This window comes from Otolemur garnettii, unplaced genomic scaffold (genome assembly GCF_000181295.1).
Source record: "Otolemur garnettii isolate 467f Iridium unplaced genomic scaffold, OtoGar3 scaffold00010, whole genome shotgun sequence".
Taxonomy (NCBI): Eukaryota; Metazoa; Chordata; class Mammalia; order Primates; family Galagidae; genus Otolemur; species Otolemur garnettii.
This window is the reverse complement of record NW_003852405.1, coordinates 38188706-38215093: the sequence shown is the minus strand read 5'-3', so window position 1 is coordinate 38215093 and position 26388 is coordinate 38188706. Positions and strand designations below refer to the sequence as shown.

Below are 26388 nucleotides of genomic sequence, written 5' to 3'. Positions count from 1 at the left end.
TAGGGTTCACTGCTGTCCACAACTTCAGGAATCCATGGGGAGTCTTGGGAGGTGAATCCCCACAGGTAAGGAGGACAACTGTACATTTTTACATGTCCTCCGAGTATCATTTTTTGTGGGTGCATGTCATAGAGAGTAGGAGTTGTGTGGTTTAGTTTGTTGATATAAATATTCAAGTCTATTTTCTTTAGAATCTGCCTCCCCAGAAAAGAAGAACAAACTTCCCATTCCTAGTCCTTGCCAAAGATTTCTGAGTCCATCCTACTTAAACTGGGTGGGTACATTCTGTGTGAACTGTGGAACTGATCACAGAATCCAGCATACCTGTCACCTTCATCTGTATCCCAGGTGACCCACCCCCTTAGGAATAATGTGTCTGTCTACACGCCTACCAGCACCACTTCATTTTCTCAAGAGTTTATAGAGCCCCAGAGATAAATGCAATTCATTTCTCTGAGTGAGGTAAATGCTCTCTGAACATGTTAAAAAGCAGCTTTTGTGAAAGAGGGATGTGGCTTGTCTGGCTGCAGGTGCTTCATAATGGAGGACAGGGGCTACCTGGTGGCCCACCCGACCCTCATCGACCCCAAGGGACATGCGCCTGTGGAGCAACAGCACATCACCCACAAGGTACCCATCACGATGCCGCGAGGCTGGCTCCCAGCCCCTGCCGCTCTTCACAGCTCGTGTCTTCTGTTCTCCTTGGCCTTGGCAGGAGCCCTTGGTGGCAAATGACATCCTCAACCACCCCAACTTCGTGAAGAAGAACCTTTGCAACAGCTTCAGTGACAGGACGGTCCAGAGGTTCTACAGGTTCAACACCAGCCTGGTGGTGAGTCGGCTCCTTAGCTCCTCTCCATCCCATCACCGAGTATGAACTGGAGCAACGGTTCACGTCTGAGTATCATTTCTGTCCATTGTCTGAGCATTACCTGAGTGGTAGGAGCAGACGGGTTTTAGTCCTGTTCCCAATTTGACAATTGTGGGATGGGAAGCCCCAAGAAGAAAAATGAATCTTTTCAGGTCTCACGGGTGGTATTACTTTATTTTGGTTTTGAATGTTGAAAGACTCACCTGGCCTAACCCCTTTGCCACGTCTGTTACAGTCTGCCCACCACACTCCTGCCCCACCTGCCTGGGGAGACCACAGGTCTCTTCAATTCCTGAGGTCAAGTAGCTCATGTCTTGACCATTGTCCCTGTCAGATGGGGCCTATGCTGTAAATCATCCAAGAGTAGCTTCTTGTTCTAGCTCAGAGTGCTCTGTATAATTTGAGTTGCTGTAAATACCTGGTTATAGCTGAAGATCTTAAGGACATTCTTAGTAACTTGTAAATAATGCTAGTTAGGAAGAAACTAAAATGGGGCATGACAACTAACATTCAAGAGTTATTCATGGAAGTTTTTTGTTTGGAGTAGACATTTATATGAGTCATTAACTGTGCAATTAAAAATTAATTTTAGAAATGTACTTGGTTAAATCTGAAAATCCTGACCTGAGTCTCAAAGTTGATTGCAAAAAGAAATTGTTTGGTGAAAGCAAGGAGTTTAAAAACTGAATATATTAATAGAATAGTGTGTTTAAAGGAAGGGAAGACCTTATTACCCTGTCCAGGCCCCAAACTGTTTAAGCACCACTTTCTTTAAATGGGATATTGACAGACGAAGTTGCCAGGTAGGCTCATTCTGTGTCTCTGCCCTTTGTGCAGTGGCTTATAGAGTGTTAAGCAGACACAGCCAGGACACTCAGAAACTTTTCAAAAAGGCAAATTTTAATTGAACATGAAATAGAATAATTTAATGCCCAAGTTATCCCCAAATAGAAGTGGGCATTCCTGGTCTTGGAGCAGACTAGATGCCAAGCCTGTTAATGCTTATCTGATAGCGGGTAGGGAATCCACATAGAGCTTTAAGAACCCACTCACACCAAGACTTCAGAGTTAGGCTTGTCTCCCCGCACATAAGCATTGGAGGAATGGCCTGGAAACTAGCAAGGGTGAAATATTTTGCCTAGTGTGTGACATGCATGTGGAGAGTGCGTAGACACAGCTCCATGTTATCACTTTTGAGCTTTTGGTTTTCTAACATGGTAAACAAATTTGGTGAGTCAGGAAGCTTGCTATCACATTTTCTTATTATACATAGAAGAAAGGATACTTGCTTTAATTGGATTGTTTAATTATTCTGGAAGCTGGAAACTGGCCTCTTAAAGAGGCTTTGGTTTTTTTTAAATTTATTATTCTAGGAGAAAAGTATGAGACTCAAGTAAGGCAAATATATGTTTCATGGTTAATTAGGTTTGCCTTTGAGTAAAATTTAAAATATTCTTTACCTGAAAATTATTCTTCACTACTTCTTGAAGTTTTCATGTTTATGATATGTGTTTTTTTAAAGCAGCTGTAAGAATTTATATTTGCGTAAGTGGAGATAAAAGAATATATAAAATGTATACAACTATTAAATGATAATTATCTCTGAGTAGAATTATGAGTAATTTTTAGCTTCTACTTTTTTTTTTTTGAGACAGAGTCTCACTATGTTGCCCTCAGTAGAGTGCTGTAGCATCATAGCTCACAGCAACCTCAAACTCTTGGGCTTAAGCGATTCTCTTGCTTCAGCCTCCCAAGTAACTGGGAATACAGGTGCCTGCCATAACACCTGGCTATTTTTTTTTTTTTTTTTTTTTTGGTTGCAGTTGACATTGTTGTTTAGCTGGCCAGGGCCGGATTTGAACGCACCATCCTTGGTGTATGTGGCTGACCTGTACACACTGTGTTACGGGTGCCGAGCCAGCTTCTACATTTTTAACACTGTGTATGTGCATGTATTTGTATTTTAACAATGACTTTTGTAATCAGAAAGAAAGTTTTATTTCAAGCTGTTTTCTGCAGGTGGCTGAAGGATTATGTTCACCAAGGTAAGGCTGCATCTTTTCTCTGCTGTTCATCACTTCTGACACCTTGATTGCTCTGTAGGGAGATTTGACGAACCTTGTGCATGGCAGCCACTGTTCCAAGTACAGGCTGGCAAGGATCCCAGGGACCAATGCGTTTGTGGGCATCGTCAATGAGACCTGTGACGCCCTGGCCTTCTGTGCCTGCAGCATGGTGGACCGCCTGTGTCTCAACTGTCACCGGTAAAGATGAACTGAACGCTTCTCTGCTCATCACATGCTCTACATTTGAACTGACACAAGGCATTTTTAAGTGGCGTCTGCAAAATAGACAGGAGGTGCCAGGGTGTCCTGAAGGAAGGGCAGCCCGGTCACAAAGGCATCCAGAGCTGTACTGTCTGCAGCATCTAGACCCACAGTGCAGTGTATTGAGACCAACTGTGTACTTAGACCTCTATAACTGCTTTTTTACTGTCCTTTTAAACTAGCTCAGGGCTTCTTGTACTTCCTCCCCATGTACATCACACAGGTTGTCACTGAACCTCCTCATAGTAACTTACTTTCTGCTTTGCAGGATGGAACAAAACGAATGTGAATGTCCTTGTGAGTGCCCTCTAGAGGTCAATGAGTGCACTGGCAACCTCACCAATGCAGAAAACCGGTAAAAAAATAACTATATACTGATATGCTCATGAGCACACACACATCACAAATACCATGGGATCTCTTCTAGATTTGGGGGTTGGGATCTACAATGATGATTCATTTCAGTGATGAAACTGTTCAGTGAGCCAGATTCCAAATTCTTTAATACCATAAGATGATAATTCACTTTGAGGTTAAATTTTAAATGCTATAAAAGTGTTAGAGTATATGGGCCCACAAACAGGAATGTGAGGAAGTTACAATGTTTACTGAGTGCCTACTGTGTATCAGGCACTTAATACACCTTAAGTCATTTTTATTAATAAGTAACCCTGGGATAAATACACGGCGCTTGATCATCTGTAACATAACATTATTTATTTATATCAGTGACAAATTTAAATATCAGTTAAATAGTAATAAATCCCTTCTCTAGAACCCAGAGAGTATCAGTGTGTTGTGTTGTCCCTGTTATACGTACAGGGGAGCACTCTGCCGCTCAGAGTTGTTACACATTGGCCCAAGGTCCCACTGAGGGGCAAAGCCAGGGCTTGCCCCGAGGGCTGTCTGACCACTATTTAGAACGTGGGTGGTGCTGGTCCTCACCTCCAGCCTTGTTCCCTGAGCAGGAACCCAAGCTGCGAGGTCCACCAGGAGCCCGTGACATACACAGCTATGGACCCCGGCCTGCAGGATGCGCTGCACCAGTGTGTTAACAGCAGATGCAGGCAGCGGGCAGAGAGTGGGTAAGCAGGTCCTCCTCGGTCTTTTCCACCTCATGTTTATTGTTTCCATTCTGGATGTTTTGGAAAGATACATTGGTTTTTCAAATCTGAAACTGATTTCCATAAGCCTTTTATCTACCAGATTAAATTGTTGTCCAGTTCCCAATTATTATAGCTACACAGCATTTGTACGACATGTTAGTAGTCTCGTGTGGCTAGGAAAGGCTTTCTTGAAACGAAGCACATGGGGTGTGGTGTGAAGAGCCCCTGGAATGCAGAAACAGGCCCAGCATTCAGGGCTCTGTGTGTGAGCATGTTCTTTTGTTTTCTTTTTTTTTTTCTTTTGAGTCAGAGTCTTGCTTTCTTGTCAGGGCTAGAATGGAATACAGTGGCATCAGCCTAACTCACTATAATCTCAAACTCCTGGGCTCGAGGAATCCTCCTGCCTCAGCCTCCCAAAGTGCTAGGACTACATCGAGAGCCCCTCTGCCCAGCCTCCATGTGTGATCTTTCAAAGCTCATTAATTTTCCTTCCTTTGGAAGCAGTTCTGCTTCATGGTAGTTTTGAGACGTAAAAACTACTTACCACTTGCCCCCTGCTCCCTCCCCACTTCCTGGGTGGGGGCAGGTGTTTTGGACTATGGAGACTGGCTATGGCAGGCTGAGTTGGGGTGTGACTGGTTTATTGCAGCTGCAGGTTGCTATTGGTTAAGCAGTTAGTGTGTAGAAGGGACAACCCGCCCTACATTGGTGTGCACTTTATTTAGCAAAGGAAAGACGTGGCATCAGACTGCTTTAGTTCAGGGTGTTGTTATTCCATCACCCCAGGACAGTTAAGTCTGGGAAACACTGACATTGTACATTCTTCCTTCCTTTCTCTGGGACGCCTCGCCTCTCTCCTTTTCTACCCCCTCCCCCCATTTTCCCTCTCTCACTCCCTGCTGTCTGTTCTCGGTCGACTCTCTCTTTCTCATCTCTTCCCCCAACTCTCTTCCCTTTCTCTGATATAAAATACTTATACTTTTATATCCTGAAAAAAGAGAGTCAGAATGCACAGACTATAGTATAGTAAAAGCTCGGAAACCTGCAGTAGGGAGATCTGCATGACTGGCCTCGTATTCTCTAAACTTTCTTATGAATTCCGTCCCCTTTTAAAAAGTGATTACACACTGCTGGGCACGATGGCTCACACCTGTAATCCCAGCACTCTGGGAGGCCCAGGTGGGTGGATCACTTGAGCTCAGGAGTTCAAGACCAGCCTGAGCAAGAGCCAGACTCCATTTCCACTAAAAATAGAAAAACCTACTTGGGCATTGTGGTGGGTGACTGTAATCCCAGTTACTCAGGAGGCTGAGGCAGGAGGATCGCTTGAGCTCAAGAGTTTGAGGTTGCTCTGATTCCACAGTACTCTACCCAAGTTGATAGAGTGAGACTCTGTCTCAAAAAAAAAAAAAAAGACACACTGAGAGATGGTAGGCTAAAGTCTAACAAACCTTGAAGCCATTTCCATTTGATCTTTTAAGATGATTTTGAATAACCACCCATTAATCTATGATGTGTGGGTGTCATAATTTCATTTCTCTCTCTTCCAAGCTGTTGAGAGGCACAGAACAGTTCTCCCCTGGTGAAAAGTTGCTATTCTTTTGGAAGGGAAGAAAACTGGTGTGTGTTGGAGACCTGAGGACTATCTGAAGATCAAGTGCGAGCCCCACCCACTGCCTCCTGGGATATTAAGCTCTGTCTTTCTTGCAGGGACTGTTTTGGGGTGCTGGACTGTGAGTGGTGCATGGTAGACAGTGATGGGAAGACTCACCTGGACAAACCATACTGTGCACCCCAGAAGGAGTGCTTTGGGGGGATCGTGGGAGCCAAAAGTCCCTATGTAGATGACATTGGGGCAATAGGTATGTCTGTTGGGAACCGGAATGATTTGATTCCTGAATATATGTTTTCCCACCCATATACTAGAAAGTCTCAAAATAAATAATCCTCTGCCCAACTTTCCTGATTCCTTTGCCAGGAGTCTTTAGTTATAAAACCAAGGCAGAGCTGGCTAGATACTCTGTGCAGAGAGAGTGAGTGGCCACTGTCCTGCCAAATTTTGCAGGCCTGGGACTCATTCCCATAAAGTCTGCTCTGAGAAGTATCAGGCCTGGTTTCCACGTGGCTGAACTCTGCTATGTTGGTTGTGGGGGGAGGTGCTCAGAGCACAAGGTTGATGTGCAGGCGACCACACACACCTTGTCCTGCAGCAGTCTTCACTCACCTTATTGCAAAGCAGGAGTCTGATGGCAACAAAACAGTATTTAGGACCTGAGGGTCCACAGAAGCCAGAGCTACCTAGTGCAACGTGCAGCTTGGCAGCCTAGAGTGGAGGATAAGGGTCCTAACGGGGAGGATGCCCCTGTGGTCAGTCTCCAAGACCTTGAAAGTATTTCCAAGGAGACTACAAAAAGCTCTGATACCTGGGCTTTTTGTGTGTGTGTGTGTGCCTTTCTAAAATTAACACCAATTCCTAGTTCTTAGCTGGTATTTGATTCAAATATTTAAGCCTTTAGCTAATACCTTGATTTTTGCTATCTCTTATATCAGCCTGTCTAGAAGTTAAGTCCATATGGAAGGAAGGGCTTTGCACTGACTTTGCTACTGAGCCAGACGAGGGCATCATTGGGGTTACCAAGCTCCAAGAATCACTATAGATGCTGCTTAGAGCTTCCCATCTGTAACATAGAGATGGCATTTCAAAGGGAATCCACAAGCTTTGGAACTTGATCTGTCAGACGCATGTTTTTTGGACCTGGTGCCACCGATCTTGGTGGATTGACCCTGTGACCCCTGAAGAGGACCATGTGGGCCCTGCCTCAGTACTAGGGGACCTTTTCTGTCTTTCAAGAGACGCTCCAGGGAGCCAGGACCCTGTAGACTCTTGGGCACGTACTATGGTCTGAGTGGGCGTCATCCTCTGTTCTCTTGCCCTGGCCATCAGCACCCTATATGTTCTTGTCAGCCCACCAGCCAACATCTGAGAACCAGGGGTTAAATGGAGCCCTAATCCCCACACACACGCACATATATGCACACAGACAGGCACACACATGTGCATATACAGGCGGACATGTGCACACATGCCTGCACACAAGCGCATACACAGTTCTGCAAGGCTCTGAGGATCCACAGCTCGGCAGCTGCTTCTATCCCCACCGACTCTGGGGCTGTTCCTCCTCCTGCCAACCACCACCACACACACACCCCTGCCACCCATCACCTTCCACATTCAGGGCATCATAACACAGAGCCTCTTTTTGTTCCTTCCTTGCAGGTGATGAGGTGATCACACTGAGCATGATCAAAAGCGCCCCCGTGGGCCCCGTGGCCGGAGGCATCATGGGCTGCATCATGGTCCTGGTGCTCGCAGTGTACGCCTACCGCCGCCAGACCCACCGTCGCAGCCACCAGCACATGTCCCCTCTGGCTGCCCAGGGTGAGCCCCGTGGATCCCAGAGCAATTGGGGCAGCAGCCCCCTAGGGCTGTTTCAGAATGGGAAGAACAAGGCCCCTTGTGGAAACAGAAGGACAGTGCTACATTTTCTGCTTCTGTGGAGTCCCCAAAGCCTGGCTCTTTAGTGCCTACGTCCTGCAAGTCTTCTCTGGTTCCCCAGAAAATCCCTGGACCCTCCACTCCTCACATCACTGGCTCTCAGCAGCCTCTGTCCCTATAACCACCAGTTGGGAACTGGGGATACTGAGTGGGTTCCCAACTGGTGGGGAAGCCCTCAAGGCTGCATCAGAGATGCCCAGGTCACTGCTAGCAGGAACATGTCCTGTGGTGGTGTTGCCACCTTTCATAGTGGGAATAAATGCACCATTTGCGTAATCAAGTCTCTTAAAGCAGAATAAGAGATTGAAACCAAGTTCAAAGTGTTAATCTATAGTCAGGGCCTCCAATTGAGAGCTTTAGTGTGGAATGTGTTCATCTGGTGGGAACTAAACCATTTAATGGTCAGCCCCATGCTTCTTGAAGCCCCAGGCCCAGGGCTATTCACCTGGCCTCTGTGGAGGTGAGGCTGATGGTCCTTCTTCCCAGCCACTCAGCTCTAACCCTCGCAGGCAGTGATGACAGGTTGATATTGGGCTGTTCCCTGTGCCATAGTCCTGAAGGGGGATTGTGGGGTGATGTGGCCTGATTTAGTATAGGGATAATCACAAGATACTTGCCCCTTGGCCCGGTATGACTAGAGGGAGGATGACCTTCATCCCTAGCCTTTTAGGAGCTTTTGTGACGCCGTTGTATCAGCACGGCCACAGTTTCGACCCCTTTCCTGGTTCTGTACTTCAGTGGAGGATTAAATATCTGTTGGCCTCAATCAACTTCTTTCCTCCTCTTCCTTCAGAAATCAGTTTCAGGCGCCTCCTTGATTGTTCCCTGCCTGCTCTTTGGATTCCTGACCCCTCCTCCTCTAAGAAAAGGGGGGCCTGTGTTTGCTCTTTCCACGACAGGATCCTGGAATGCTGTCACCCGGCCATCACTGCAGCACTCAGCAGGGTATGAAAGCGGGTGATTTTGTTTGATTAAATAGTCATGTTTCTCTCTTTTTAATGATGGTAGAAATGTCAGTGCGTATGTCCAACCTGGAGAACGACAGAGATGAAAGGGATGACGAGGGCCACGAGGACAGAGGCATCAGTGAGTACCCGGCCGCCCACCGAGCCACGTCAGCAGGGCCCATCCAAACACATGTTCTTCCCCACGGCCTTTTGGCTTGTATTAAAATTCAGTATGCTTTGACACGGCGGGTGTTTTTTTTCTCTTCCTCATTACATTCCAACATAGTTTTTTTGTTTGTTTTGTTTTGGGTTTTTTTGAGACAAAGTCTCACTATCCTGCCCAGGGTAGAATGCTGTGGTATCACAGTTCACAGCAACCTCCAACTCTTGGGCTTAAGTAATTCTCTTGCCTCAGCTTCCCAAGTAGCTGGGACTACAGGCGCCCTCCACAATGCCCAGCTATTTTTTTGGTTGCAGCTATCATTGTTGTTTGGCAGGTCCAGGCTGGGCTTGAACCTGCCAGCTCCAGTGTATGTGGCTGGCACCCTAGGCACTTGAGCTGCAGGCACTGAGCCCCAACATAGTATTTTAGAAAGAGAAGTTCAGGTATGCATTTTTAATCCCTTAAATATCTATAACATTGGGTTGGAAGGAAGAACATTTCTTTATTAAATGAGAGCTCCAGTAATATTGAGCTATCCTGACCTCCAGCTGCCTAGAGCACAGCTTCTGGATATAACTGAGCACCTCTCACTGCACCCGTTCTGAAATCAGCTCCCCTAATACTCAGATTTTTTTTTTTTAAGAGAGAGTTTTACTCTGTCTTCCTGGGTAGAGTGCTCTGATATCATAGCTCATAGCAACCTCAAACTCCTGGGCTCAAGTGATCCTCCTGCCTCAGCCTCCCCAATAGCTGGGAATACAAGGGTCTGCCACAACACCTGGCTAATTTTTCTATTTTTAGTAGAGATAGTCTTTCTCAGACTGGTCTCAAACTCCTGAGCTCAAGGGATCCTCTGGCCTGAGCCTCCCAAAGTGCTAGGATTAAAGTGTGAGCCACCCTGCCTGGCATAATACTCAGAATTTTTTTTAAATTACTTTTCTGGCTCTCCAAAGAAGAACTCCCCCATGTACTAATGAGCCCACTCAGAGCACGTGTGCTTCAAACAGTGGAGACACAGGACCAGCAGTGACACTGCCTATCCTTGGCTTCCCACAGTCAGCAACACGCGGTTCATAGCTGCAGTCATCGAGCGACACGCACACAGCCCAGAACGGAGGCGGCGCTACTGGGGCCGGTCAGGGACAGAGAGTGACCACGGTAAGGGCAGCTCCTGGTCTGGAGGCTGTAGGCCAGTGCTCACACCTGCCTCCCTCTCTCTTCCCTGGTCTGGGTTTCAGTAAACTCTTAGAGCCCCGAAGCACTTGTGCTCGTGTCCGACACTTGGGCACAGTCAGAGGACCAATGGGCATGAAGCAAACTTGCATCTGTTTCTCTATGGAGAGGGACTCATGTCATCTGAGTGGAAGCTGCTCGCTAGCCCACAGTTCTCAGTGGAGTCGGCATCCTGTTAGGGCCCGCTGTCCAGCATGGGGCGAGACATCTGCATGCGAGGGCTTCCCTGGCATGTTGGGCAGGGCGGGGTCTGCCGTCCTCTTGCATCCTCAGCTCTGACCTCTGGCCTTCCTTGTCTGGGAGGCTCAAATGTGGTTTTACCAAAGAAGTGACATTTGCAGTGGGCCTGGAGGGATGGTTAAAGAGAAATTAGGGGTAAAAGATATTAGAGCCAAAGAGACACATGGTGCTCAGAGCCATGCGTGACGTGATGCACCTGAAAGGTTCTCAGGCCAGTTGGGCTGAATAGTTTAGGAACACAAGTGCTAAGGACCCCGTGATGGCTTCCAGTTCTCCCCTGGACTCACGCTTCTCCTCATGACAGCTTCTGCTTCTGTCCGAGGTATCCATGGTGCTGTTGTCACAAAGAACAGCAAATGTGACCAAGCATGTGACGTCCCTGCTGGGCGCCACAGAAGTGTAGCAGGACTTGTCCTATCATTCATGAATCTATTTATTGTCTTAAGATAATAAATTAAAGATTGTCTTTAATTTTCTAGAAATCTTTACTTTCCTTCCCAGAATCAGGCCTCTTATTAATGCATAAATGATATATTTAGGCCTTTTTGACTTAGCTTCTTCCAACGTTTCCTGAAAAGACAAAATCTTGCATGTACCCGGTGTAACCTTTCACATCGCAGCTGGGTATTTAGACTTCCTGTGGGAGCTGGGGAAGCTAGGGCTCTCTTTCATAAATTGGAGATCATTCCTTTGGGCTTTGAGTGACGTTGTTCCCACCAACTAAATAAAAACTTTGGGTTTCCATGGAGAGCCAAAGCTGAACTTAAATTTTTCAGTTTCTTTGACTTTCTGACTTTTTTGCTAAATTCCTTTCAACCTGCATAAATTCCTGCTGCCAGGCAGTTCTGTGTCTTCTTTTAATAGCAAAACAGATTTGAGGCCACTAAAGTTCAACAGAAATAATTTCTTATTCAGCAGAAATAATCCTTTTTCCCTCTCCTCCTAATAGAAATTGTGCCAGTACCAAATTGGGATTCTGAGTGACATGTGCAATGTTTATTAGCCTCTCCCACTGTCTTAGTAAAGTGGCTGACGAAGCCAAAGCTCCGATGGAAGGAACGGCGCTGTGTGTCTGGAGCCACAGTGCCAGCTAAGGGCTTGGTTTCTTTCATTTTTCACAATAATTGGATCCCTGTTATCCCCAAGGAATGAAAAATAGTTTTTGTGCAGACAGAATGCAGCTCCAGGAGCAGTGGAAGCAGTGAGGTGAGACACACTGCAGGTGTGTCCTCTGATGCACAGGGTTTAACTGCGTGTTGTCAGCCCTTGAACATGTGCACGGGTCACTTCAAGTTGACGTCCCTGGGATGCCTAGAGGCAAAGCTGTGCGCCTTGAGTGAGGAAATATAATTGTTTTGTGAACACGTTCCTTGCTTATCTCTGCCTTCTCCTGTTTGGACGTACTGGGCTCCTGCCTTGTCCCCTCATGCACCAAGTAGCTGAGCTTCACATAGGCAGCAGGGACCCACAAGAGCTTAGCAGAGCTGAGAAACATCTGTCACCCAGTGATGTCCCGACAATTCTGACCCTGTGCAGGTCTAGGCTAATGTGGGTGCCTGTCTTAGTTTTCAACTAAAAAGTTTAAAGACTAAAAATGAAAATTGTTTTTAAATAGGAAAAAGCTTATAAAATAAGGGTGTGATGAAAGAAAACATTTCTGTATAATTGTGCAGCACGTCTGCATTTTCAGCTAAGTGCTGTTAAAGAGTCAAAAAATTAAAAAGTCTTTAAAGTAAAAAAGTTAGCTAGGATTAATACATTATTGAAAATAGAAAAAAAATGTGTTTGTAAATTTAGTGCAACCAAAGTGTACAGTGTTTAACTGCATCAGTGGTGTGTGGTGTTGCCCTCAGCCTCACTCACTGACCACCCAGAGCAACTTCCACTCACGACGAGTGTCCCACACAGGTGTTCTGCTTGTTAACCTTTTTTTTTTTGGCCGGGGCTGGGTTTGAACCCACCACCTCCAGCATATGGGGCCAGCGCCTTACTCATTTGAGCCACAGGCACTGCCCCTCCTTATTAACCCTTTGTACTGTGTTTTCACTGTGCCTTTTCTTTTTTTTTTTATAACAATAACAATGTTTAAGATTAGGACTAGAAACAAAAACCTCGTAAAGAACGAATGAAGATAAATACGTTCAGAAAAGCAATCAAATGATTGCTGCATCGAAATATTAAGCAATAATAATAATGCAAAGAAAGTAACATTCACATTGTCAAATAAGAGTATGTCTATTATAGAATGCTTTGACTCTGAGGTTCAGTATGGAGTCATCAGTTAACTTCTTATATTTTTTTTCCAAAGCCTCAAAAAATAGATAAATAATATTTATAGCAAAAGATAATTTCAAAAAACAGATCATGCCAAATCTTATAGACAATAGAAAAAGAAGAAATACTTCAAAATCATTCTACTTAATCTGGATACACCTGATACTAAAATTGGAAAAAATATATTATTATAAAGAGGAAATTACAAACATATGTCACTTATAAATGAGGATGCAATATCCTAAACAACATATTAGCAAGTTGAATTGAAAATTAATGTTTAAGTAATGTACTTTGGTCAAAATTAATTAATTTTGAACGGTGCCTTTTCTTTGTTGAGATGTGTTTAGACACATACTCGCCACTGTGTCACGGCCACCTGCGGCGTTCTGCGCACTATGCAGGTCTGTGTCCAGGGCAGTCAGCCCCAGGCTGGAGCACAACAGTGTTCGCACAATGACCTGATCACCAAAAGGTGCTTTTCTCAGACTGTCTCTATCCTTGAGTGATGCATGACTAAGCTCATGCTAAGTACCAAGGAGGAAGTCAGAGATGGCAGACTTGTCCTTGCCGCAAGGCAGGTACCACCAGGGAGAGCTAAGGAGATGGAGTCAAGTCCAGCTCACTTTGAATCCCACTCCCCCCTCCCTTTTTCTCCTAAATCTATTGAGACCTAAGCAAGCTACTTTGGACCTCAGTTTTCCAATACTTCAAAGTAGGATTAGAAATTCCTGCCTGGTAAAATCATTATGAAGATTAAGCAAAATGACTTACTTGGAGCTCAGGATCACCTCTCTACCTACATGTCCACCTTCCCCCAAAGGAATTTATGATTAAGAGGAAACTGGAATTGAATCCATGTGTTCATAAGACTGATAACAGGTAGAATGTGACAGCTTCCTGAAAGGAGTGGAACAAAGAAGAAAGAGAACAGTTGGTCTTGTCTGCAGATAAATTGTGAAGACCCCATGGCAGTGTGTGGTGCTGACTGGTGGGATCATGGTGCTGTGGTTCTATGCCAGCCCACAAGCACATTGCTGTGCACTCCTTGGGTATGGCACATTAAAGAAAACACTGAGCACTCCCCACTTCTGTGGTGTGGTACATAGCTATGATGTTCCTAGAATTAAAACTGAATGTTGTTAGTTCCAAGCTAATCTTGGAAACTTCAGGCTGTGTTTTTACTTAGAAATATTAATAATGTGTATGACCGAAAGAGTTTTTGTTTCTTTTCTTCTTCTTTTTTTAATTTGTTTTGTTTTGAGCCAGGATCATGTTCTATCACCAAGACTGGAATGTAGTGGTATGATCATAGCTCACTGCATCCTCCAACTTCTGGTCTCAAGTGATCCTCCCTCCTTAGCCTCCCAAAGCTGTGGGATTACAGGCATAAGCCACCAAGCCTGGCCAGAGTTTTGTATTTCAAAGGAATCTAATTTTAATTTTGTATTGCGAAAGAAAACCTACCCAAATTTAGTGTTTCTCACAATAGAATCATTTTGATCAGTATTCTAAGCCCACTTAGAATGAGTATTTTTCAGCAAGCTGTTATGACTAGTAGAGGTTAGAAACAGTTACCATCTACAGGTGCTTTTAATCATGTATCTGCTTTGTTCATTAGTTCTCTTAAAAATATCACGTTCTGTCTAATCATCTACTGGCTTATTTTTAAGTTAAAATATGCCAAATATATACTATGTACTTGCTCCTTACAAATTCATATTTTGGTCACTATCTTATTAAGCAGTGAAAATATATATTAAGCAACCTTTTTTCCTTTCAAAAGGAGAATTTTCCCCCAGTTTTTGGCAAATTTCAAAATACTTGAAAGGGAAAACCTTGAAAACCTGATTGGAAACCAGGTAGGTGGACATGAGACCACTTTCTGTGCCATGCAGGGAGCTTCCTGCAGTTCCCATCTGTGGCCACGAGGTGGGGAGAGTCCCAGGGGCCTGGTGTCCTCACAGTGGGGGGTCTTAGGAACTGTCAGGTAAACAGGTTGCTGGAGTGTGGAGCAGAGACCTCATCTTAGCCCTTCTGTTCTTTATTGACACCCGGCCTCTTCCTGAAGGCTGCCTCCTGCTTGAGGCCATCTCTGCAGACACTTTGGTGCCTTAGGTTTTGGAGCAGGCATCCTCACACTACAGCCTGGGGGCCACATGCAGCCTGCAGAGGACATTTATCCGCCCGCCAGGTGTTTTTGCCGCCGTTGCCTGTCCTGCTTAGCAGCTGACTAATCCCAGGGTCCGCAGTCCAGCAGTCCAGCCCTCCAGCGGTCTGAGGGACAGTGAACTGGCCCCCTGTTTGAAAAGTTTGAGGACCCCTGCTTTGGAGAGTGTAGACACTTTCCCTTTGGGTGTGTTTGCAGGTGCCTTTGTGCTCACAGTCAGGGCCCATCTCTGAACTCCTCCCTGCTCTCGGCACAGCAGGATCGCCTGACACTGGGTAAACAGTTTGTTAGATGAGGAAATGTGTTGCTCTCTCCTGCCTCTCCACAACTTGCTTTCATTAATTATTGAAATAAGAGGAAATTACAGAGTATCATAGTGAGAAAATTAAATGGAATGGGTTCACTGTGAGGGCTTCACTCTGAAAGGGCCTATGCTGGAGTCTCCTTAGAAATCAGTAAGAAGGGGGACCCCCTGCCACATAGTCCTCACAGGTACCTGCACTACCTCTGCAACCTCCCTGGGGTGGGCCAGGACCTGTGCCAGCCGGCTTCAGAGCACCCTTGCTTCAGTCAGATGCCTGACAGGGACCAGTGAGTCCCAGAATGTCTTATTAGGTGAGACTAGTGAATGTCATGCCAAGCAAAGCCACAGATAACTAAAAAACAAACAAAAAACAAATCACTGGTGCGCTTGCTTTGGGAACCTAGCATGTGGGAGGTGTTGCTTTTGTCTGTAAGTGCCTGCTTTGTGTGATGTGCTATGTTAAATGCCAGACCATAAACACATGCCTGTGCTTTATGAAAGAATTTGCTAGTGGACACATGGCCTTGTTTTTATTGTGGTAGTGCAGAATCTAAGATAGAGATATATGCAGAAGGGCACCAGCCGTTCTGCAGGCCAGCGGGCGAGGCAAGGGTTGGGAAGATGTCAGAAACCTTCATAACGTGAGGGAAGTGGGCCCTGAGCTGACCAAGCACAAGGGTCACCACGATCTTCTTAATACCTCATGATGATGTGAGTTGTTAGTGTGGGTGCTTTTAAATGAGCAGAGATGGGAAACTGTCCAGGAGGTATCTGAATAATCAACACAAACACGGATTTTGCTAAAATCCTGTTTCTACTTTCATCCTTTGCACATACAGCAGAACGTGGCTCACACACAGCGCCTGGTGATGTGGAGCCTGGTGTCCAGGCTCATGTTCTAGACTTAGCACTGTCACCACTGAGAAACTTGTTCTGGCTCCTGGTCTCGTAATCTTGGGAAAGGCATCACTGTTTCCCCAAGCTCTGAACCTGGTCTCGTAATCTTGGGAAAGGCATCACTGTTTCCCCAAGCTCTGAACCCAGAAAATGCAACCTTGTCCCAGGCTGGCAGCCTCCCAGGCATCTTTACCAGCCCACTCTCTGAACAGTGTCTTGAAGCAACTGCTAGATCCACTTCCGGACCAGGCAGCTGTCCACTGCAGGTCCTTCTGCAGCCTTGAGGCCCATACCCTTGCCTTCTGTCCTGAGCTTCTGATCTCACCTTCTGAGATCACTAACCTCCTCATCACCACCCACCTGCCACCACTGCCATTATTCCTACCTCATAGCTCTGGCCACCTTCTGTTTGGGGGGCTGGTTTGGTTTGGTTTCTTATTTGTTTTTGAGACAGGATTTTGCTGTGTCGCCCAGGCTGGAGTGCAGTGGCATCGTCACAGCTCACAGCATCCTCATTCTTGCCTCTACCTTCTAAAGCACTGGGACTATAGGTGTGGCCACTGTGCCTACCGCTGATTGACCAGCCTTCTCCAGCTGATCTTAGGCTCCCACAAGCCCTGCCCAAACCAGGTCTTCCCTTCCCCAGTCCCAAGCCTTTGAACGTACAGAAGTGCCTTTGTAGCCTCTCTCCACCTGGTGAGCACCTTTCCCTTCAGGGCCACCTGCTGGCCAATCCAGTGGCTGTGGAATTCCTTTCAATGAGCCCATTCGAGCACAAGGGTGCCTCTCACCCCTGACTGTGACTACCAGGCTGGGGCCCCTCACCCTCCTGCTCTGCCTCCAGCCTGCACTGGCACCAAGAGGCACCAGCCACCACAGAAATGTCAGCGAGCTTCCCTCTCCTGTCCTGAATCTCAGATGACACCTCCAACTTTCTGGCCAAATAGCTCAACCTGTGTGACCCCCAGACTCTCTAAATCAAAATGAGTAAAAACAGAGTTTGTTTTCCTTCCTGAGACTCAGGGCATCTGTGTCACCCTCTCTCATCAGCCTGACTTGAAGTTGCCATCTTTAACTAGCCCTCACCTCCTATAACCACCTACACCTGCTGGTTCACCAACTGCTGTCCTTTCTCTCTCTCTGTAATAGCACTTAAATCTGTCCAGTCTGATACTGCTTGTTTTATTTTTATTTATTTTTTTTTTGAGACAGAGTCTTACTTTGTTGCCCTGGGTAGAGTGCCACGGCGTCACAGCTCACAGCAACCTCAAACTCCTGAGTACAAGTGCTCCTCCTGCCTCAATGTCCTAAGTAGCTGGGGCTACAAGTGCCCTCTACAACATCCAGCTAGTTTTTCTATTTTTAGTAGAGATGGGATCTTTCTCTTGCTTAGGCTGGTCTCTCTCAAACTCCTGAACTCAAGTGATCTGCCTGCCTCACCTCCCTTAGTGCTGGGATCACTGGCATGGTCTCCACACCCAGCCTCACTGTGCTGGTTTTAATTCATCATCTCTCATCTGGAATATTGCAAAATCCTCCTAACTGCTCCCATTTCCTTTCACTCACCCTCCCAGCTGCCACTAGAACTCTCTGAGTAAGAAAGCTTCATGCTATTTTTGATCTGTTGAGAATGTTATGTTATCTCTCCATTTTCTACCCTTCAGCACAAGCTTTATGGTTTGATTTGAACTCTCCTTCCCACCTTCCACCTGCCCTATTCCCCAGTTACCTACTAGCACTTGTCCAGGCCACGTGCCACAGGAACAGGTTCATTGCCATGCCCCTGTGGCTGTGTTCACCCTGCTTCTTTGTTCACATGCACTCATCAAATGCTCGTTCGCCTCCCTAAGCTCATCTTAAATATGGACTTTTCTGTGAAGCTTCCTCATTCTCCCAGCCAGAGTTAGTATTCCCTCTTCTAGGTCTCACTTACATCTCAATCACAGCATTTACTGTTATCTGCATTAAAGGAAGACACACTTTGTGAACATCTGTGTCCTGCTCAGTTGTACAGTTATTAAGGAAAGAAAATGCCTCTTACTGCTGTTTCCACACCTGCCCCTGCAGCGCCTAGTAACCTCCAATAAATAATTGAATGGCCTGTGCTCGTGCTTGTTCCATTTCTCGAACACCAGCTTTCACAGCCTTTTGCAGGGACCAGGTTTCCATCTTTGTGTTACCTCCAGCACCTGCCACAGTGACCTGTACATAATAGGTGATCCACACATATTTGTGAATCAGACTAACAAATAATTCTATCATCCAAAGGTATTTCATTGAGGACAGAGAATTACCTTTCTCATCTTTGCATAGAGCATACAACTGCAACCACAGAACTACCCCTGCTTGGCTATGTGCAAGCACATCAATTTTGCAGCCAGCAGTGTGAGCAGCACAGCCCACAGCAAGTGCTGCTGGCTGCTAACTGGAGATGCAGCAGAAATAATAATGAGCTGTCACTTTGCAACATTTAAAGAATATCTTTGCAATATTTAAAAACATGCCAGAGTTCTTGGAATGGAATTCTTTGATCAACGAGGGCATTTTCCTTTGCAACATGTATTACTTAGAATACCAAGAGAAATTAATCTTTAAATACAGTGAGCCAGCTTGCACAGGGAATAGTTAGTTCCTTTGCGAGTTGCTATGGGTATATGTGGAGTTAGTTTTCATTAGGTATGAAGACTTTGGAAAAGTTCTTTAACCTCTCTGATCATCACTAATAAAGTGGGAACTAGAATACACGTGTCACTGATACACAAGAGTTCCCTAACAGTCACCTGCTCGGGGGCAGGTGGTGGTGACAGTTCCTTGTTGTCATTCTGGCATCACATTCCAGCATTTTGAAGCCCAAATTTCCCTGACACCCTATAACTGACTAGAATCCCTTTCGTATCTTATTTTTAAAGCTGCATCTATTTTTGTTTTAGTTTGGTTTTTTCTTGAATATATTAATCATCTAACCACATTTCCAATAGCAAAGGACACAATCCCTAATTTCCCAACGGTCCGCCTTTTCAAAGTTTCACAGGGAATTCATCATTCACAGAACCCATTTGTTCATCTTTTTTTGACACAAGACTCAGTCTGCAAAGGATAAACTAATAAACACTTGTTGCCTCTGCCAATTTCAGGAGCTGACCTGTAAATTACACTGTATTCTTTCCATTTGGTCTCTGGCTCCTTTTGGTCTGAGGTCACATTTGCATGCATGATCTGCCAGTGGGCACCCCTGCAGGCCGTTGAGGGGCATGTGGTGGCTGGATGTGAACTTTTTGGATTTCTTTAATAAAAGACAATCTTATCTTGGGGAGAAGCATAGGAGGCTACTTCTCCAAATGCCAGTGGTGGCTATCTGTGGATGATGGATGTGGAGTGATTTTGTGTTTTCAGTTTGGGGATTTGGGGTGAGGGTTCTTGTTTATTTTTCCTCTCCATACTTTGTCAATTATCTAAATTGATTATATATTATATAGTTGTTTTAAGGGAGATAAAAACTGGTTATCTCTAGTTATCTTTAAAAATAAATTACTTTGGCTCGGCGCCTGTGGCTCAACCGGCTAAGGTGCCAGCCACGTACACCTAAGGTGGCGGGTTCGAATCCCCAGCCCGGACCCGCCAAGCAACAATGACGGTTGCAACCAAAAAAATGGCCGGGCGTTGTGGCGGGCGCCTGTGGTCCCAGCTGCTTGGGAGACGGAGGCAGGAGACTCGCTTGAGCCCAGGAGTGGGAGGTTGCTGTGAGCTGTAATGCCACGGCACTCTACCCAGGGGGACAGCTTGAGGCTCTGTCTCAAAAAAATAAATAAATAAATAAATAAATAAATTACTTTTCACTGAAAAGTGAAAGTCTACAGAAAGTCTACAAATGTTTGCACCTGTGTCTCCCAAAGGTAGGAACCCTCTCTGGTGGAAGAAGTTCTGAGTGAGCTCTCGCTGCATGTCTGGGCTCTCAGCGGTGTGTTGTTCTGTTCCTTCCATAGGTTACAGCACCATGAGCCCACAGGAGGACAGTGAAAACCCTCCATGCAACAGTGACCCCCTGTCAGCTGGTGTCGATGTGGGGAGCCACGACGAGGACTTGGACGTGGATGCCCCACCTCAGACCGCTGCCCTCCTCAGCCACAAGTTCCACCACTACCGGCCGCACCACCCCACTCTCCACCACAGCCACCACCTACAGGCGGCCGTGACGGTGCACACTGTTGATGCCGAGTGCTAACAGCCCCTCACCTCCACGGGAAGATGGGAACGGGAGATACAGAATGTTCTGGAAAGAAAAAAGATCCAGCTTAAAGCCCACAGCAGGGGGACCCCCTGTGTTTGTGCTTTGTCCCGAGTGTTTTAACTCATTTCCTGCCTGTCATGTTTAAGAAACAAGAGAAACAACAACCAAAATCACATTTGTGAAGAATGAAGCTAGTTTTGAAATGGAGGGGAAAGAGCTGATTAATGAACCTGCCATCACATGATGGGCAGAACAGCAGGCAACCTCCAGACGCAGGCGGAACCGTGAGTGAAGCTGAGCCAGAGGAATGTTCTGAGGAGCCAGAAGCATTCAGATCTCCTTAGCTGGAGAGAGACGTCCTCTCAGCCAGCACCTGGGACGAGGCCCGTCTGGATGGATGTGAGCTGCAGGGCTGACCCTTAGTTGCAGGGCTGACCCTTAGTTGCCTCGTGAGACCTGGATACCAGTTGCTGTATGGAACTCACATGAGCTCAAAATGATGCATCTCAAAATTTCTAAGTAAAGGATTATTTTTCTACTATTTATTGAACTTTTAAACATTCTCAAACTTGGGGGGGGGGGGAAGGAAACATATGAGAAGCTCTCAGCAGTTGCCCCTAGCTGTTTTGTGTGTGGTAAAGTGATTCTTTGATTAGGGGCTCTTTTTCTTATTTAACTGCTATTATCCCACTGCCCTACTCCACAAAATAGGAAAATGAAGAAATCTTTCTCTCTCATTTGTTTACATCATTTCACGGGATACCCTCCTTTGTAACAAGGTGCCCTTTCTCTGTTTGACAGAGGTGGGGGAGGGCCGAGGAACCGGAGACATTTTAAAAGAAATTTTATGTTTCTCTGTAATTCATTTCCACTGTCATGTAATACTATATATACTTAGGTTTCTACGAAACCTAAATATTACAGCTCCAGCCTTTCAGCTAAAGGAGGGTTGGATTTATTTTCCTTGTTTTAAAGACTATACATTTTTAAATGTCCCATTTTGACTCTGAGAACTTTGAACATATAAGGGAAGCTTTTTAATTGTGAAAGTTTGATTCTTAAAGATTTCTTTTGAAATCATAGTTAAAAGCTGCTGCCAGTTATCCGAGAAGTTATTCACCAAACTCTTTTGTGATTTATACAGGGGATCATCCAATCTGGCTACTATGACATGGATCATTGTAGTTTAAAGTAGTGTTCTAATTACAGTGACATATTTTAGATCCAAATTTTGTGATTCAAATATGTTTTAAAGACATTCTTGCACCATGCGTGTGGTAAATGTCTGCTCATATGTAGTTGGAAAAAAATTCACTAAATAATGTTTTAATGATAGGATATTATGATACAATGTAAAAAAAAATTGGTTCTTCAGCTGCACAGAAAGTATCTATGTGCAATCAGGAAACCCCTTCATGCTGTTTATAAAACTACAGTCTCCTAAAATAAACTATATTGGTCAGACCATCCTGCTGGCCACAGTGACTGTCCCCATGCCACTTCTGTCTCAAAGCAAGTGATGCTCACCCTGCGACCTCAAGAGGAACCTGCTGACCTGAGAGTGGGTCTTCTAGCATGACGGTCAGTGTCAGGGGTTTCCTGCCCATCTCAGACATGCAAAGAGTCTTAAGGATATAATAAAAGAGAAAGCAAACTCTTAAAACTGTCTAGAATATAGCTCCCCCTTCCAAATCTACATCATTAAAAATAAATAAATGGTTATTCTCTGACTACTGAAGGGATTGATTGAATGAGTTTCCTGTCTTCCCAGAAAATTCACCTTCCCCAGGGGACACTATTTTTCCCTATAGTTGTGAACCCCTATGTTATGAAACTAGCTTCTTGCTTAAGGAGAGAGGTGGAGTAGAAACTTGTTTTCAATAAAAGAAATCACTAGACATAGAGCTTAAAAATGTAATCAATATGTACCGTCTACTCAATAACAAAAGCATTTTGTGTCTTTTGCGAAGACTCTTATCCTGAACTTTCTGGGAAAGTAATTAAATGCTTATACCTGAACAAAAACCCTCATTGAGTTTTAAAGATGTTGTGAAAGATATTGTAGGCATATAGATTTGTGAAGTTTTGGTTGAATTTTTGATCTTCTGAGTTGCCTCCAAACATTTCATATAATGTTGTTTGAACATTTGTTACTGCTGTTTAAAAGGAAAAATGTATTTTTGGAAACTTTCTCAAGGTGAGGTACCTTTGTTTGTTAAAGATGTCTTCCCTGAACTCTGGACAGGTCCTATCAAAGCCTGCTCACTCACCCAAGCCGTCTATAGCCTGTAGCCTGTAGCCAACCTTGCTTGTTGGTGTCAGTGAGCAGCAAGGACTGAGAGCAATCCCTTCATGTACCTGGAAGTTTCCCGTTCTGTGGCCCGAATAAAACAGACTCACAGCAGCCCTCTTGGCCCTCTTCTGCTTTTCAGATAGATGTACTTCAGAAGTGTTGAAAACTGAATTGGAATGTCTTTTCCTCTACTTTCTGATTTAATTCAAATAATTAGCCCTTATTATTAATAATATATGTATTTGAAACGTAGGCAGTGTAAATCTGTTTCTCCCCTCAGAGTGACTGGAATATCACACCAGTGCATTTCCCCACTGTAGTGACTGCACTAACGATTATATGTTTTTTAAACATGTATCTAGTACAATAACTGTGTTCTTAAAACATACCAGCCCCAGTCTCATCTATGTTTCTTTTGGTCTGTTTTAAAAGATGAATGATGATTTTCCTGTTCCAGATATAATGCCATATTCATGATTTTTTCCTGAGGCCGAGTCTGTTACCCCAGATAGAGTGCTGTGGCATCATAGCTCACAGCTACCTCAAACTCTTGGGCTCAAGTGATCATCCTGCCTCAGCCTCCTGTATAGCTGGGATTACAGGTGCCCACCACAACACCCGGCTTATTTTTCTATTTTTAGTAGAGATGGGGTCTCTTATTCAGGCTGATCTCCAACTCCTGAGCTCAAGGGAATCCTCGTGCCTCAAGCATCCCAGAGTGCTAGAAGATTACAGGCATGAAGTTAAAGAGAATAAGTTGAAAGAAAGATTTCTTTTTTTCCCCCCAGATGAGGTCTCACTCTGTCACTAAGGCTGGTGTGTAGTAGCCTGGTCATAGCTCACTGTAGCCTGAATCTCCTGGGCTCAAGCTGGCCTCCTGAGTAACTAGGCCTGCAGTGCACACCACTGGGCCCAGCTGAAGGACACTGGGTATTTCGGGATCTGTTACTCGTAACTATCTGGGATGGCCTTTTCAGTAGCCATTGAAATTCTGAGATTTCCCTGGTTTCCTTCACTCTCCCCCATCAGTCCTACATTGTTTTAAGGGTGTGTCCTCATCCTTTTATTTAGTGTTTCTCATTTTTTGTTAGTTATTGCTCCCTCTCCTTAAGGAGGAAACTAAATTATCCCTATTAAGAGCAATACTAGGGGATGAGATTTTGTTGGATAGGGCTGGGCTTTGGAGAGGTACCAACCATGGTTGTATCTGAATCCTCCTTTGCCGCGCCACAGGCAGTACCCCAAGTGGAGAATATGTGCCCAAAGTCCTGCCCTCCACCCCACAGCGCTCTGTTGCTGGCAGCTCTCAGTAAGCTGTTTTCTGGCTGAGGAGGCAAAGCAAGAAGGATAAGACCGACAGGGCCCCACACGACCCCTTCCTGTGCATCCAGACATGTGAGTGGGTGACAGCCATCTGCAGACTGGGTCCCGCTCCTCCTCCACAAAGTGCTGTGGACAGATTTCACTAGATGACTTCAGCCCTGGGGTTAAATTTTTATTAGTCTCATGACAAGCATAATAAACTCATCCCCCTTACTTGGTCACAAACTAAGACTCACTGGAGCCAGCATAAAGCATTCTCCCTGGTGACAGTCAGGGGACTTGTGGCCAATTGGCCTAGTCTGACTGGAGGACACCAGTTGCAGAGACATCTTGTCTCCCAGTAAGTGTAAGTCAGCAGGTGACAGCCGTCCCACTGGCTGCCATCTGCTCTCACTAACGTCAGCAGCCTGAGGAGGACACGGTAGTGTGAAAGAATGAAAGAGCAGGACTGGACACTGCAAACTGCCACCCTGACCAGCTTGACTCCCACCCCACCTCTGCTTTCTGCTCTCCAGAGGGAATTAAAAGTCCTATTGCGTTGCCTGTTAATGCCTGCATTTGACAGCGTTAGTACAAACATCAAACAAGCAAACACGGTATAAAGGGATGGTTTTACACAGGGCTACTGGCTGGGATGGCAAAAGAGGGGTGACAGGTGAAGCAGGCCGTGGTCAGGGAAGGGGTCTGCTTCAGCCCTGATACTCACACAAAGCCTCTGCAAGGACAGCATAGAACCCACTTTGAAGAGTGAGAAAACCCTTCAGTCAAGGGGACCATGGGTCAGCTCATATGTCAGGCAGAGGCCGAGCTAGGAAACAAAGGTGTGATGAGAATGAGAGGCAGGAAAATGGGCCCCTTCTGCTGTGCCGAGAAAGGGGTATTATGAATTGGGAAGGTGACAGGATCTTCTAGAAAGGGAGGGAGAGGAAGGCCGTCTGCATTTTCAAAAGATCATTCTGAGCTGAAAGGCATTGTAGGGCAGCAAAAATTGAAAATATAGACAGAAAAGCATCACAGGGATTGTATAAATGCAGGGTTGTGTCAGTCATGATGGAGTAAAGTGGACAGTGGGAAATGGACTTCAGAAGCAAAAACAGCGCTGCTGGGTTGGTTATGGAGAGTGGTGAGAAAGGGTCCTGTCCTGAGAGTCAGTACTGGCATCTCTTTGTTGGAGGAGACAGGACAGGCCAGTTTGGGAAAGAGGGTGAGGACTATTCAAATCCTCTCCTGTAGTTATTTTAAAGTCCCCCCTCAACTTACTGTTGACAGTAGTCACTTGTGCTATCAACTATTGCTCACTGTATCTAACTACATTTTTGTGCCCATTAACCATCCCCCTTTATTGCCCCTTCCCACCGCCCTTTCCAGCTTCTGGCAACCGTCATTCTACTCTCTGTCTCCAGAAGATAAACGGTTTTAATATTTAGCTCTCACATGTGAGTGAGAACATGCAAGATTTGTCTTTCTGGGCTTGGCTTAACTCACTTAACAGAAGTTCTCCAGTTCCAGCCATGTCACAAAGGGCAGGGTTTCGTTCGTTCTTGTGGTTGTATGTAACAGCGTTCTATTACATGCACACACTGTAACTTCTGTACTGTCATCCAGAGAAGGACAGTAGGCTGACTCCACGCCTTGGCTACTGTGAATAGTGCTGCAGTAACCACTGAGTGCAGAGATCTTGTAGATATACTGAGTTCCCCTCCTTTGAATAAACACCCAGCAGTGGGATGGCTGGGTCACATGGCAGTTCTATTTTTAGTTTTTTGAGGAACCGCCACACTTTATAGTGGTCACACTAATTTACATCCCCACCAACCATGAACCAATTTCCATTCTCCACATCCTCACCAGCATGCGTTACTGCACAACCAACTTTCTCAACCATTTCTTTTAAAAAGTGAGCACTGCCCCTTTGAGTCTCTGCAACTCCTTCAGCCATGAGCCTCTGGCTCGTGTCGTGTGGATGCTGCGTTCTTCGAGTTGGACCCAGGCTGTCTTAAGGGCAGGCTGCCTCTCACCCCTCACTGTGGTGTCCATACCCTGAGCTTCCAAAGGCCTTGATATCTATTGAAAAACTCACAATACACCACCAGCGTTACTTTGTAGTGTTGATGGCAGCCACAGTCATGAGCTGCAGTGCTGCCTAGTGAATGAAACCAGCTTCTCCAAGTGTGTGCTTCATCAATTAGTATGACAGTTTTTTATTTAGCATTTTGTACTGACAGTTAATACAATGTTACAGGGTTAAGAATTTTTTTATGTTATCTCTGCTATAAAAATTCTCACAACTTCCTAAAACACATAATTGCAGTGTATGTTTAAAAGCTCTGCCTATATTTTAACATATTTGTATGTTTATGTACAACATATACACACATCTGAGAACAAAAATAATTCCTTCAGGCTAATTTAAATGTGTAATTAATTATTCAAATGCTTTTTTTTTTTTTTTTTTT

At 45.3% G+C, this 26388-nt stretch overlaps 1 protein-coding gene across 2 annotated transcripts in view; it reads left to right on the top strand.

Annotated features, from left to right (window-relative positions):
• The window catches only part of CACHD1 (cache domain containing 1), a 219910-nt gene extending 197863 nt beyond the window's left edge, over window positions 1-22047 (top strand). The window contains exons 18-27 of one of the 2 annotated variants that reach the window (XM_003784248.3): window positions 531-630; window positions 716-832; window positions 2975-3135; window positions 3467-3553; window positions 4167-4283; window positions 6015-6166; window positions 7582-7743; window positions 8869-8946; window positions 10027-10128; window positions 20072-22047. In XM_003784248.3, coding sequence (XP_003784296.1) covers window positions 531-630; window positions 716-832; window positions 2975-3135; window positions 3467-3553; window positions 4167-4283; window positions 6015-6166; window positions 7582-7743; window positions 8869-8946; window positions 10027-10128; window positions 20072-20310 — 1315 coding nt within the window. In that variant the 3' untranslated portion in view covers window positions 20311-22047. The remainder of the gene's footprint in view (window positions 1-530; window positions 631-715; window positions 833-2974; window positions 3136-3466; window positions 3554-4166; window positions 4284-6014; window positions 6167-7581; window positions 7744-8868; window positions 8947-10026; window positions 10129-20071) is intronic. The other variant, XM_012801646.1, reaches the window with a different exon arrangement.
• The last annotated feature ends 4341 nt before the right edge of the window (window positions 22048-26388 follow it).